This window comes from Heptranchias perlo, chromosome 32 (assembly GCF_035084215.1).
Source record: "Heptranchias perlo isolate sHepPer1 chromosome 32, sHepPer1.hap1, whole genome shotgun sequence".
In the NCBI taxonomy this organism is placed as follows: domain Eukaryota; kingdom Metazoa; phylum Chordata; class Chondrichthyes; order Hexanchiformes; family Hexanchidae; genus Heptranchias; species Heptranchias perlo.
In genome coordinates this window covers 28,058,012-28,071,928 of record NC_090356.1, presented here as the reverse complement: position 1 = coordinate 28,071,928, position 13,917 = coordinate 28,058,012, and the positions used below count along the sequence as shown (strand labels likewise).

At 42.7% G+C, this 13,917-nt stretch overlaps 2 protein-coding genes across 3 annotated transcripts in view; both read left to right on the top strand.

Moving 5' to 3' along the window:
* The window catches only part of sh2d5 (SH2 domain containing 5), a 57,075-nt gene extending 54,562 nt beyond the window's left edge, over positions 1-2,513 (top strand). For both annotated transcript variants that reach the window (XM_067970116.1, XM_067970115.1), the window contains 2 exons: positions 462-621; positions 711-2,513. In XM_067970116.1, coding sequence (XP_067826217.1) covers positions 462-621; positions 711-902 — 352 coding nt within the window. In that variant the 3' untranslated portion in view covers positions 903-2,513. The remainder of the gene's footprint in view (positions 1-461; positions 622-710) is intronic.
* A 5,500-nt stretch (positions 2,514-8,013) lies between these two features.
* kif17 (kinesin family member 17) overlaps positions 8,014-13,917 on the top strand; it is a 69,171-nt gene continuing 63,267 nt past the window's right edge. The window contains exon 1 of the mRNA XM_067970663.1: positions 8,014-8,246. Coding sequence (XP_067826764.1) covers positions 8,016-8,246 — 231 coding nt within the window. The 5' untranslated portion in view covers positions 8,014-8,015. The remainder of the gene's footprint in view (positions 8,247-13,917) is intronic.

Genomic DNA, 13,917 nt, shown 5'->3' with positions numbered 1-13,917 from the left:
CAGCAGAGATTTATTTATTTTGTTAAGGACTAAACATACATCAGTTACCTGTTCAACCCGAGAGAAATGGACAAAAACATCAAAAACAAAGCAGAATAAAAGTTGCTCGCAGTAATGGAGTGCAAGCTTCAAAGTTCCTAAATGTTTAGCAGCTGAATACATTAAAATTAGACCAAAAACAAATTGTGAAATTATTGTTTGTGTAGCTGAAACGCTGTGGGTACTTAGCAGAAGAATGATTCTAGGCAATTTTTCAGGACATCTGTAATCTTTAGAGATTCTCCAACTCTCTGGACAATTAATACTGACTGCTTGAAAAGCATAATTTCTTTCAATGCTAAGGAAAAATAAGCATCAAGTTACCTGTTAAAAAGAGCTTTTATCTTTACAAGTCTCTGATCTTCTGCAAACCCTTATAAATGACTTTGTTTTTCACATATCTTTTACTACTTTTTGTAAAGGGATTATGCCACAGCACTCTTAAAACATGATGTTCTGGGAGCTTTTTTACTGTGGGTGAATCCTGGCCCCCTGCAGTGCTGGACTCTGATGGTGCGGACCCCATTTGGCGTGATAAACTATCTGATCTGTAAAAATGAGGACGGCAAATATTATCTGCAGGTAGGAGTATAAAAATGTTTAAAATTCTGAAATGTTCTTTTTTCCACGGTAGCTTTTAACATTCATACTGTATATTTATTCCCTTCCAGCATCTGAACACAATAATGTTTCCCAGCATAAAAGCCTTGATAGAACATTACACAACAATTGAAGATGGTCTCTTTTGTTGCCTAAGTACTTCAAGGGTAAATCACTGCTATGAAGAACAAGATTCTACAGAATGCTATGGCTTGAATCCAGCCCAAACCAAACCTGAGGACAGACAGATTGCTTCAGATTAGTGAAGTAAAATTTCCAAGAACTGAAAAGTTTGTTTCCTGTCATAACAAGAGACTAGTTGGAAGTTGTGATGTGCAAGGTGGTTTAGGAAAATCAACTGCAACAAATTTGAATCTACCATAGGTACCTTCTCGGGTTCAGTGGTGTCAGCCACTCCTGCAGCGGTATGGAAGTTGACTCACATTATACAATAGCATGACTTGGGTATTATAATAATAATACTCCCTTGTGACCTGAACCGGATATCTGTGTTATTCGCATGTGTGTTTCTTCAATCTCTCCAAAGGCAGACTGAGCAAACACTTGATGAGGTGAGGTTTGATACAAATCATTAAGCTGCTTTATTTCACAGCAAATGAACATACCGACCAACAGTTATGATCAGATTAACATAGTTCAATTAGTATGACCTATCTTTGCACAATGATACAAAATAGAAAACACACTTCCCCCACATCAGTGAGTTGTTTTTACTTGCCTTAAGCAAAATGCTTCTATCCTCCAGCATTTTTAACCTCTTTGCCTCAGTGAAAGGTCGCTCAGCTTTCCCTTTAACAAACCTGACTGCCTTTCTATTTAAAAAAGCCCATCTTTCTGTGTCCCTGTATCTCTCTTTGTCTGTTTGTGAAGAGGCAGCTGAAAAAAAGAGATCGAAGGACTTTCCAACACAGGTTGAGATGTCCTTTGATTAGCTAGACAAGCTAAAAAATTGCTTACTGTTTAGTTTCCATTTAGCATATGGACTACCTTTCATCTAGTGCCTTTTTTAAAAGTGCGTGAAAATGCACATTGCTTTTAAAAAACATTATGAAAGGTAACTCTTATTTTCAAATCCTTTCTGTGGAAAAATAGTCAAAAAATCCTAAAATGTGACAGCAACCTTTGCAAGCCTTGCAAGATTAATGGTTAAATGATAAGATAGACCCCAAGCAAGGGGTCTTGGTCTGCTTTAACAAGCATAGGGTACATCAACAAGGGCCAGGGATGTCCTTAACAAAGAATGTATACACTTGCGGACTTTGAAAAACTACTGATCCCTACCTTGGAGGTAGAGGTGCCCCTCAGCAGTTCGATGCAGATTATAGCGCCAACCATTAGTTTTTCTGGTTCTGTCTGTGTGAAACAAGTTCCAAGTAATTTCTGTATTAGAAATGTCCTTGTTTGATTGAATATGATCATATTGAAATCATACCATAATGCAGTGAAAATCTTTTATTTCACTATAGGATGATGGTAATGTAAGGTTTTTTTTAAAAGTGATATAAACAATTTGTTTAGATTGTGTACATTTGTATTATACATAATTCCTGATCTGAATATAATTTTGAATACATATTAAGTATAAAACTGTCATAGATATACATTTTTTAAAGATGTGGTCTTAAAGATCCAGGGTCTCGTGGACTAAGTGATTTTCACTATTTTGGGCTGTCCTCGTGGTCTCACAGAAAACAAAACAAATCTGACTAGTATATCTAAATCCCTATATTGTGCTTTTTGACTTTGAATGTACAATCATGATATAACTATGCATGTTCTATTTTTTTTTAAGTTGCTGAATTTTTTTACACCATTTATTGCAGAAATTCCACAATAAAGCATGTGAACCGTGACTTTTAGCACCTAACATTTTTTTCTGTAAGTGGGTGATGAGAGTATTGAGATTGGTGCACCTTAGTCAGTCTAATCCACTTTGATCTTGCTTGGCCATGCAAACCACTGCAATTGAGTCAGTGGGAATGAGACCACTGCTAGGCTCCTAGGCCTTTCCAGTGACCTCGTAAACTTGATAGCGACACTGATTTTCTTTATTTACACCTCCCTCCCCATGGGGAGCTGCCTGGCCTATGCTCAAAATGCCTTACAATTGTTCAGTTCAGATCATGAACTCAAAATGAAGTGCTGAACGTCCATTCCTCCACTCTGTGGTGCTGCATGAACGTCAGCACTGCACTCTAGGTCTATCAAAAGATAATGAGCAGCATTTGCTTTGGGGAATGTAACTTTTAACATTTGCATAGATTCCAGCTTTAAACCAAAAATTATAATAGGATACATTTGGCTTGAGTGTGATGATGGCTTTAAATACAACAACCCACCCAACCTGTGATACAAGGGAGACTTACAGAATCATAGAATCGTTACAGCACAGAAGGAGGCCATTCAGCCCATTGTGCTTGTGCCAGCTCTTTATAAGAGCAATCCAGTTAGTCCCATTCCCCTGCTCTTTCCCCATAGCCCTGCAAATTTTTCCCTTCAAATATTTATCCAATTCCTTTTTGAAAGTCACGATTGGATCTGCATCCACCACCCTTCCAGGCAGCGCATTCCAGATCATAACTATTCGCTGCGTAAGAAAGTTTTTCCTCATGCCGCCTTTGGTTCTTTTGCCAATCACCTTAAATCTGTGTCCTCTGGTTCTCGACCCTACCGCCAATGGGAACAGTTTCTCTTTATTTACTTTACTTTACCTAAACCCATCATGAAGCTCACTGAAGTGCCTATTTCATTTTACAAATTGCTGAAAGAATTTAATTTGAATTTATATTTTATGTTTTTAAAACATGTTAGAAAAATGCTCAAATAAAATAAAATATTAGGGCCCCAAAATTAAACAGTAGGATACAAGAATGCAAATGCTTAGTGCATTCATCTCAAGTTCTTCTCTCTGTTATTTTGTATGGGTTAATTCTTCTGCTAAAATGGCAGTGACAGGAAGCTCAGACACTACTATTCCACGGCATAATTTCGAGAGCTATATCTTTTGAATACCCATACATCAGTGTGATGAATTTTTTGAAATGAATTTGCTGCCTCTTGTCTTTTCTGATATATAGTCCTTTGTGGTTATTTGAACTACTTGTTTATGTCTAGACAAAAAAAACCCAGAAATGTTGGAAATCTGAAATGATAAAATAGAAAATGCTAGCAGTGCACAGCAGATGGCTCAGTATCTGAAAGAGCAAGAATAGGTTAATGTTGATTTATCTTTTCCTTTCAGATTCTGAATCATCTGTGTTTTTCCAGCACTTTCTGTTTTTCATTTGCCTCACTGTAGTGACCGCATTAGGTCATAACTGCAACATAATTCCACTGTTTTATGCTATTTATGACATGTCTGTTTTTAATGGTACTGAATTGTCTGATATGATTGTGCATTTCTTGCCAGCCAATGGTAGTTGCCATGGCAATGCTCGGAGGAGTAGCTCCTTTAGGGACACAGTTTGCTTGGTGTCTGGTTGTTTTAATATATTTTGGGATACAATTTTACTACAAAAAAAACTCTCTTCCAACAAGTGTTTTTACAACATCCAGAGGCAAGCATAATGCTATAAAATGAAAGCTGTTGTTTGAGTTCAACTAGCAAGAACATCTAAGCATTATTTCCTTTTGTTGCTTTCAGTTCCGAACACCACATCATACAATTTATCACTGCAGCTCATGAACAGCACATCATGCTGAACCTTAAGTATTTTTTTCTCCCTCCCTTCCTTCCTTCCTTCCTGAAGGTGCTGACTCATGCTCTAGTATGGTTCCACAAGTGCCAGCAGCTCTCCTGTACCTCACCCAAGTGGCTAGTCTTCCTGTGTGACCTTAGAGACCGGAGTGTTGGCAGGGGATTCAATCATAAGCAGCATCACAGCTGAACCCAATCCTATCCTCACCTGCATTTACTCTTTGCTATCCAAAGACCATTTATGGAAAGTGTGCAATTAGGAGTGGGAACCTTGGATGATTCTCTTTTCTTCTAACCCAGGGACTGAGGAAAATTGTAGCCTCTAATTACAGTGAGCACATGGAATTAGGGAGACTGCTTGTATGGAAGATAAACAGCAGCACGAACTATTTGGGCCAAACGGCCTGTTTGCCGTGTTGTGATTTCTATGTAATCTGATTGCAGTGATAAGATTTCTGGGTACAGGCTGTATCTGCACAGAGTCCCAATGCTAATTTAAAGCAGTTGAAATAAATTCATACAGATTCATAACTCCTGCCCCTTTTATCTTTTCTTAATTTCTTATAACTTACTAGAAAAAAATGGCACAAACCAATCCTTACCACTGACAAATATGAAGCTATGGTATTGTTGCTTTAACAAATTAATTCTAATTTTATGCATGTGTCTAGAGTGCAATGAAGGATGGAAATATAACGCCACTTAGGAATTTATTAGCAACTCTTTCTGCTCAAAATGGTACTGATGCAAAACAGCATTGCGATCTGACATTCAACCACTATGCAGAATATTAATGATCAGCACAAGATCATTCTGAAATAACATCAGGGCAGTGGAACAGACAAAACTAGTTTCAAATCCAGTTCAAACTGATGGGATGAAGGTTTCTTTTGTTGGCTGTAATGGTTTTATAGGAATTGAGTTTGGATAGTCCCAATCTAGTTTCTAGTGGGAATGGGATCACAGCATCAAAACTAAACTGATAGTCTCACTTAGAAAGATCATAAGATGGCTGGTGTGGGAAATTAAGAAGTTCACTAGGGTATACTCTTCTAAAGTAGGATTGATCATCCATGATCTTGTTGAATGGCGGAGCATGCTTGAGGGGCCGGACAGCCTACTCCTGCTCCTACTTCTTATGTAAGTTATGACTGAGGACATTGTTGAGGCAGAGTTGAAGGAGCTACAATCTTCAGTTAATCTGACCTGGGAGTGTTTGATGCTGGCACAGTGTGCTTGAAATGGAATGTGTTCCATTTTGCTATACCAATATGAACTCAAAAATAATAATTTTTAAAATATATATTTTACCTCTTTAGGAAAAAGAGCCCTTGCACGGGACAGTGTTTAGAACTGATTAGCCCATCTGGTCCATAGACAGAAACCTAGCATAGGTGCAAGTTCATTATCTCATAAGTTCAAGTCACACTCCAGGGACTTGAGCACAAAATCTAGGCTGACAGTCACACTGAGGGAGTGCTGCACTGTCAGAGGTGCCGTCTTTCGGATGAGATGTTAAAAATCGAGGACTCGCCTGCCTTCTCAGGTGGACGTAAAAGATCCCAGGGCACTATTCGAAGAGGAGCAGGGGAGTTCTCCTCGGTGTCCTGGCCAATATTTATCCCTCAACCAACATCTAAAAAAAGATTATCTGGTCATTATCATATTGCTGTTTGTGGGTTCTTGCTGTGTGTAAGTTGGCTGCCGCATTTCCTAGATTGCAACAGTGATTGCATTTTTAAAAGTACTCCATTGGCTGTGAAACGCTTTGGGACGTCCTGAGAGTGTGAAAAGCGCTATATAAATGCACGTCTTTCTTTTTACAATCACTGCTCTTATTGCATCAAACTGCTGCTGTTCCCTCTACCACTGCATAACTGCAGACCCAGCAACAGCCACGAGAAGGACCTGAGCTGTAAGGTGGTGGTCACCATGGACAGTGTCCGCGGCCAGTGCTTCATCCAGAAACCCGGGGTCATCGGAGAGCCGCCCAAACAGTTCACTTTCGACGGTGTCTATTACATAGAGAGCACCACGGAGCAGCTGTACAACGAGACTGCCTATCCGCTGGTGGAGGTAAAGCAGGAGCCAGAGTAACATGACCGGGAGGCGGTGGCATCATTGGGCTGAGCAGTGCCATTGGGGGAACAATTTACACCAAATTTAAATTTAAACCAGAAATATAGTCAAAATGGTGACAGCCATAAATATGAATGCTGGTGTTATTTTTTGTTACTTGCATTAAAAAACTTCAAATCCAATTTTCATAGATTTTTTTAATATGCAAGTTATTTGACACTATCATAGACTAGGGGCAGGATTTTAAATGGAAAAACAGGAGGGTTGGGGGCGGCGGAGCATTGAAAATTGCAACAATTTCAGACCTGCCCCCAACCTGCCCATTTCCGGTTTTTATGGGGGCGGGCGACCAACCCGCTCTTAGGAGGTGGGTTGGTCACTAAAACTTTTCAAGGATCCTGAGCTCAGCTTTCAACTCCATATCCTCTCCATCACAATGACTGCCTACTTACATCTCTGTAATATCGCCCATCTCCGCCCCTGCCTCAGCTCATCTGCTGCTGAAGTGCTCATCCATGCCTTTGTTATCTCTAATCTCGACTATTCCAATGCTCTTCTGGTTGGCCTTCCACCTTGCACCCTCCGTAAACTTGAGCTCATCCAAAACTCTGCTGCCCGTATCCTAACTCGCACCAAGTCCCTGTGCTCGCTGACCTACATTGGCTCCCGGATCGGCAACGCCTCAATTTTAAAATTCTCATCCTTGTTTTCGAATCCCTCCATGGCCTCGTCCCCTTCCTATCTCTGTAACCTCCTCCAGCCCTACAACCTTCCGAGATCTCTGCGCTCCTCCAATTCTGGCCTCTTGCGCATCCCCGATTTTAATTGCTCTACCATTGGCAGCCGTGCCTTCAGCTGCCTAGGCCCTAAGCTCTGGAATTCCCTCCCTAAACCTCTCTACCTCTCTCTCCTCCTTTAAGACGCTCCTTAAAACCTACCTATTTGACCAGGGCTTTTGGTCATCTGTCCTAGTATCTCTTTATGTAGCTCGGTGTCAAATTTTGTTTTATAATGTTCCTGTGAAGCGCCTTGGGATGATTTACTACATTAAAGGCACTATATAAATGCAAGTTGTTGTTGCTGTTGTATATAAAAGTATTTTTTTAAAAAGTGACCAAAAATGCATCCACAAGCAGCCTGGCTGCCTACCAGTCTGGGTGGGGTCGATGGCTGATGAATTACTGAAAGTCTCACATTTAGGATTTGCGCAGTGTTGGCACTGTGTATGATGTCGTGACATTGGATAAGCTACTCACATTTTGTTCTGATCTGTAAAAGACTTAAAGCTAAACTCGCGTATCTATGAAAAAAGAAGCATCACTGGACTCTGCGTGATGCTCCTATTGCTCCGTTTCTATGGCGACTGTTGGCAAGCAACGCAACCGGAAGTGACACGGGGGGGCCCGGCGGAAGCTGGAACCTTCAGGCGGACCCGCTTGTTGCCGGGCAACGGACGCTCGGCTCCAGGATCGCGGTCCCGGGAATAGTCGAGAATCGGGGGGGGGGATGGATGGGGGGGCAAAGGACCGCGGAGATGGGCGTTGATAAATAAACTCGGCACCGGGCGAGGAGTGGGGGAATGGCCTTGGAGACGGTGAGGGTGGTGGTTCGCTGCAGACCCAGCAACAGCCGCGAGAAGGACCTGAGCTGTAAGGTGGTGGTCTCCATGGACAGTGCCCGCGGCCAGTGCTTCATCCAGAAACCCGGGGTCCTCGGAGAGCCGCCCAAACAGTTCACTTTCGACGGTGTCTATTACATAGAGAGCACCACGGAGCAGCTGTACAACGAGATCGCCTATCCGCTGGTGGAGGTAAAGCAGGAGCCAGAGTAACACAACCGGGAGGCGGTGGCATCATTTGGCCGAGCAGTGCCATTGGGGGAACAATTTACACACAGTAACGTGCAGATTGTTGAATCCTGTAGGATGCTTAACACTAAAAGTGAACAACAGGCCAGTGGGCTTGGTTTAATGGACCAATAGGGGTGCCCCAGTGTCACCCGACAGGAGTCAGCACGACAGAAGGGCACCACAAATATAATAAACAAGTGGCTTCATTTTTTTTTATTCGTTCATGGGATGTGGACGTCGCCGGCAAGGCCAGCATTGATTGCCCATCCCTAATTGCCCTCGAGAAGGTGGTGGTGAGACGCCTTCTTGAACCACTGCAATCCGTGTGGTGAAAGTTCTCCCACAGTGCTGTTATGATGTGGAGATGCCGGTGATGGACTGGGGTGGACAAATGTAAGGAGTCGCACAACACCAGGTTATAGTCCAACAGCTTTATTTGAAATCACAAGCTTTTGGAGCTTTGCTCCTTTGTCAGGTGAAGTTAGATAGGGAGTTCCAGGATTTTGACCCAGTGACGATGAGGGAACGGCGATATATTTCCCAGTCGGGATGGTGTGTGACTTGGAGGGGAACGTGCAGGTGGTGTTGTTCCCATGTGCCTGCTGCCCTTGTCCTTCTAGGTGGTAGAGGTCGCGGGTTTGGAAGGTGCTGTCAATTTGGCGAGTTGCTGCAGTGCATCCTGTGGATGGTACGCAGTGCATCCTGTGGATGGTACACACTGCAGCCACTGTGCGCCGGTGGTGAAGGGAGTGAATGTTTAGAGTGGTGGATGGGGTGCCAATCAAACGGGCTGCTTTGTCCTGGATGGTGTCGAGCTTCTTGAGTGTTGTTGGAGCTGCACTCATCCAGCGCAGTGGAGAGTATTCCATCACACTCCTGACTTGTGCCTTGTAGATGGTGGAAAGGCTTTGGGGAGTCAGGAGGTGAGTCACTCTCCACAGAATACCCAGCCTCTGACCTGCTCTTGTAGCCACAGTATTTCTGTGGCTGGTCCAGTTAAGTTTCTGGTCAATGGTGACCCCCATGATGCTGATTGTGGGGGATTCGGCGATGGTAATGCCATTGAATGTCAAGGGGAGGTGGTTAGACTCTCTCTTGCTGGAGATGGTCGTTGCCTGGCACTTGACTGGCGCGAATGTTACTTGCCACTTATCAGCCCAAGCCTGAATGTTGTCCTGGTCTTGCTGCATGTGGGCACGGACTGCTTCATTATCTGAGGAGTTGCGAATCGAACTGGACACTGTGCAATCATCAGCGAACATCCCCATTTCTGACCTTATGATGGAGGGAAGGTCATTGATGAAGCAGCTGAAGATGGTTGGGCCTAGGACATTGCCCTGCGGGCCTCCTGCAGCAATGTCCTGGGGCTGAGATGATTGGCTTCCAACAACCACTGCTACCTTCCTTTTGTACTAGGTATGACTCCAGCCACTGGAGAGTTTTCCCTCTGATACCTATTGACTTCAGTTTTACTAAGGCTTCTTGGTGCCACCCTCAGTCAAACACTACCTTGATATCAAGCGCAGTCACTTACACCTCACCTCTGGAATTCAGCTCTTTTGTCCATGTTTGAACCTAGGCTGTAACGAGGTCTGGAGTCCTGTGGTCCTGGCAGAACCAAACTGAGCATCAGTGAGCAGGTAAGTAAGTGCATCTTGATAGCACTGTTGATGACTCCTTCCATCACTTTGCTGATGATTGAGAGTAGGCTGATAGGACGGGAATTGGACGATTTGGATTTGCCCTGCTTTTTGTGGACCGAACGTACCGTGGCAATTTTCCACATTGTCAGGTAGATGCCAGTGTTGCAGCTGTGCTGGAACTGCGTGGCCAGAGGTGCAGCTAGTTCTGGAGCACAGGTCTTCAGCACCCAAAGTCAGGATTTTTTCGGGACCCGTAGCTTTTGCTGTGTCCAGTACACTCACTTGGACTGAATTGAATTGGCTGAAGACTGGCATCTGTGACGGTGGGGACCTCAGGAGGAGGCTGAGAAGGATCATCCACTCAGCTGGATGAAGATGTTTGCGAACGCTTCAGCCTTTTCTTTTGCACTCATGTGCTGGGCTCCACCATCGTTGAGGGTCGGGATGTTCATGTAGCCGCTTCCTTCCGTTAGATGCTTAATTGTCCACCACTATTTGCGACTGGATGTGTCAGGACTGCAGAGATTTGACCTGATCCGTTGGTTGTGGGATGGTTTGGTGCTATCTATAGCATACTGCTTCCGCTGTTTAGCATCGCATGTAGTCCTGTATTGTAGCTTCATCTGGTGCTGCTCCCAGCATGCTCTTCTACACTCCTCATTGAACCAGGGTTGGTCATCTGATTTGATGGTGATGGAGAAGTGAGGGATATGCCGGACCATGAGGTCACAGATTGTGATGAATACAATTCTGCTGCTGGTGGTAGCCCTCAGCACCTCATGGATGCCAAATTTTGAGCTGCTAGATCTGTTTTTCTACTATCTCAGTTAGCACGATAGTATTTTAACATGATACGGTGGAGGTTTTCACAACGTGAAGATGGGACTTGGTCTCCACAAGGACTGTGCAGTGTTCACTCCTACCAATACTGTCATGGACAGATACATCTGCAACAGATAGATTGGTGAGGACGAGGTCAAGTAGGTTATTCCCTCAAGTTGATTCTCTCACCACCTGCCGCAAGCAATGGTGGAATGTGGAAGGATCTGGCAGCCACCTTAAAAAAATATGTAACTTTGCAAAATCCTTCAGGGTTATTTATAAATGGGTTACAGCACAGTGACCGATTCCAGTAGCTATACCCTCTCTCACTAAAGCTCCGTTGTACTGAGCATTCTGTAGCATCTGTTGAAGATTTATCTTTGTTTTGGGTCCATTGTAGCACTACACCTAAACACTTATACAGAAACCTTATGGGTAATGGTGATAACTGTGAATGTGGTTAGTTATTTCTTCACTAAGCAGAACAATCCATACCTCATTTGATATTCCCTTTAGTTTTTCAGACAAAACCTGTAAAAGTTTCTCTTCCCACTGGATCTGCAGCATTGATTTGTCCGAATTCTTCCATGGATGATGAACTGAAATTGGAAGTTCCTTTTCCCATACTTTCACTGCTACTGGGAGGTGATAATACGCAGGTCAAAACAGGAGCACCTCTTGTCCTTTCCCTGATACAGAGAAGAAGACACATTCAGCAGTACATAAGGCTTAGGAAAATTTGAATGCTCCTTATAACTAAGAACAAATTCTGCCACCCCATCTTTCTGTTTCTTTGTCCCAAGGTACACCAAAGTACTACAAATTCTCTTGCTCTCATGTTTGTTAACAAGGGTAGGTGTGAGTTGCTCAATAACGCTGATCAGATGAGGGACAGCACAGATGGTTATTGTACTTACCAGCAGCATAATGTCTTCATGGTGCTTTGCTGGACTCCTGATCAGATCACAAACTCCCTCTTTTTTATGTTTACATCATCACCCTTTCCCTGGGTCAGGACAGCTTGAAGTATCTCAAAGATAATTGCAAGCATCAATGAGGTGAGCTGAAGGTTTTATTATCGTTTGGAATCATAAGAAAATTCCTGGTGAACCAGACCTGGAGCTGAGATGAATCAGAAAAGTGTTGAATAATTGGGAGCCAAGAATATTTATTACGGTTTCTGGTGCAGGGTTACATACCATTCCATGAAGAGCACAGGTAATCTCTAAAGGCTTCTGAATTTGTTGTAACTTTGCAATGGATTCTTTGTTGACATCATACAGCAACTGTAAGTTAATCCAGTAAGTATTTAATTGAGGTTGTGGCTGGTACATTATCTCTCATCAGTGATTTCCACATGTCCCTAATGTACCAGTCAAATGGAATAGGAGGAGACAGGACAAAATCACTGGCACATTATGTGAAATAAGGACATGGAATGTGTCATTCCAAGCGTCTCACTGCTCTGTTGCTCAGTAATTGATTAAACTTGATTGTACTGTACTTCAGTCATTCCAGGGACATATGCAAGCCCAACTCCATATTTTCCAATGAGGATGTTCCTGATAGTAGAAGTATAGCAGGAACTGTTAAACTGTTTATCAGTAAGTTCTTCATAAATCATGATGAGTAGAGTGTTCAACTGGTCATGCATTTTGACAGAACTTTGTCAATATTGGTGCAGTCGAACGTGGGCTTGCCTGTTAAGGTGATTTAACCCAAATTTGATGGCTTTCAGATGCTCTACCACTGTATCTTTAAGATCCATAGGAAACCCTTCAATAATATCTGCATATAAAATAGTATGTACAGCTTTCAGTGGTTGTGTCCCTTATGAGTGATATATCTGCACATCAAAGCACCAGACATCCAATAACAGCTGCCAAATTATGGGATGGAACCTTATTGTTAATGCAATATTTTTTTCTAAGTAAAGTGTCAGCAGTTATAAAGTAGTCTCTGTTGCTTTTTGTCTTTTGTAGCTTTTTGTGGATTATATCCAAATCTCCATGTTCTTAAATATAGACTGAAGCCCATTAGTTGACAAATCCAAAAGCAAAGATTGCTTCAGAGGAACCATTGCCTCAATGTAAAGCATTGTTTCTGTGCCGTATATGAATGTGGTTTCAAATGTGTCATGTGATGACACTATTCAGACAGATTTTAATGAATTCACTGTTATCATTTAATAAAAATTCCAGTTTAATAAGGGATACACAAGTATCCATGGTAGCCTTTCAAGCGGTTGTTATTGTCTGAGCCTTGAGCTCCTATACTTACGGCAATTCACCCTTTCTGGTGAATTTATACATGGGCTGTTCTTCATTGGATTGGATTGCTCTGTCTAACAAGATTATTGCGTTTATCAAACTTAACTTCAGTGAAAAGCCTTCATTCCGAAAAGCTTCATATTGAAATGATTCAGCACATTAAGTAAAATGTTATTCTCTATTCTGGGCGGAACATAAGAAATAGGAGCAAGAGTAGGTCATCCGGCCCCTCGAGCCTTCTCCGCCATTTAGCAAGATCATGGCTGATCTTCTACCTCAACGCCATTTTCCTGCACTATCTCCATATCCCTTGATGCCTTTAATATTTAGAAATTATCGATCTCTGTTTTGAATGTAATCAATGACTGAGTCTCCACAGCCCTCTGGATAGAGAATTCCAAAGATTCACCACGCTCTGAGTGAAAAAATTTCTCGTCATCTCAGTCCTAAATGGCCTACTCCTTATTCTGAGACTATGACCCCGAGTTCTAGACTCCCCAGCCAGGGGAAACATCCTCCCTGCATCTACCCAATCGAGCCCTGTAAGAATTCTGTATGTTTCAATGAGATCACCTACTCAATCTCTCCTCGTACGACAATCCCGCCATCCCAGGAATCAGTCAGGTGACCCTTCGTTGCACTCCCTCTATAGCAAGTATATCCTTTCTTAGGTAAGGAGACCAAAATTGTACACAGTTCTCCAGGTGCACTCTCACCAAGGCCATATATAATTGCAGTAAAACATCTTCGCTCCTGTACTCAAATCCTCTTGTAACAAAGGCCAACATGCCATTTGCCTTCCTAATTGCTTGCTGCACCTGCATGTTAGCTTTCAGTGACTCATGTACAAGGACACCCAGATCCCTTTGAACATCAACATTTCCCAATCTCTCACCA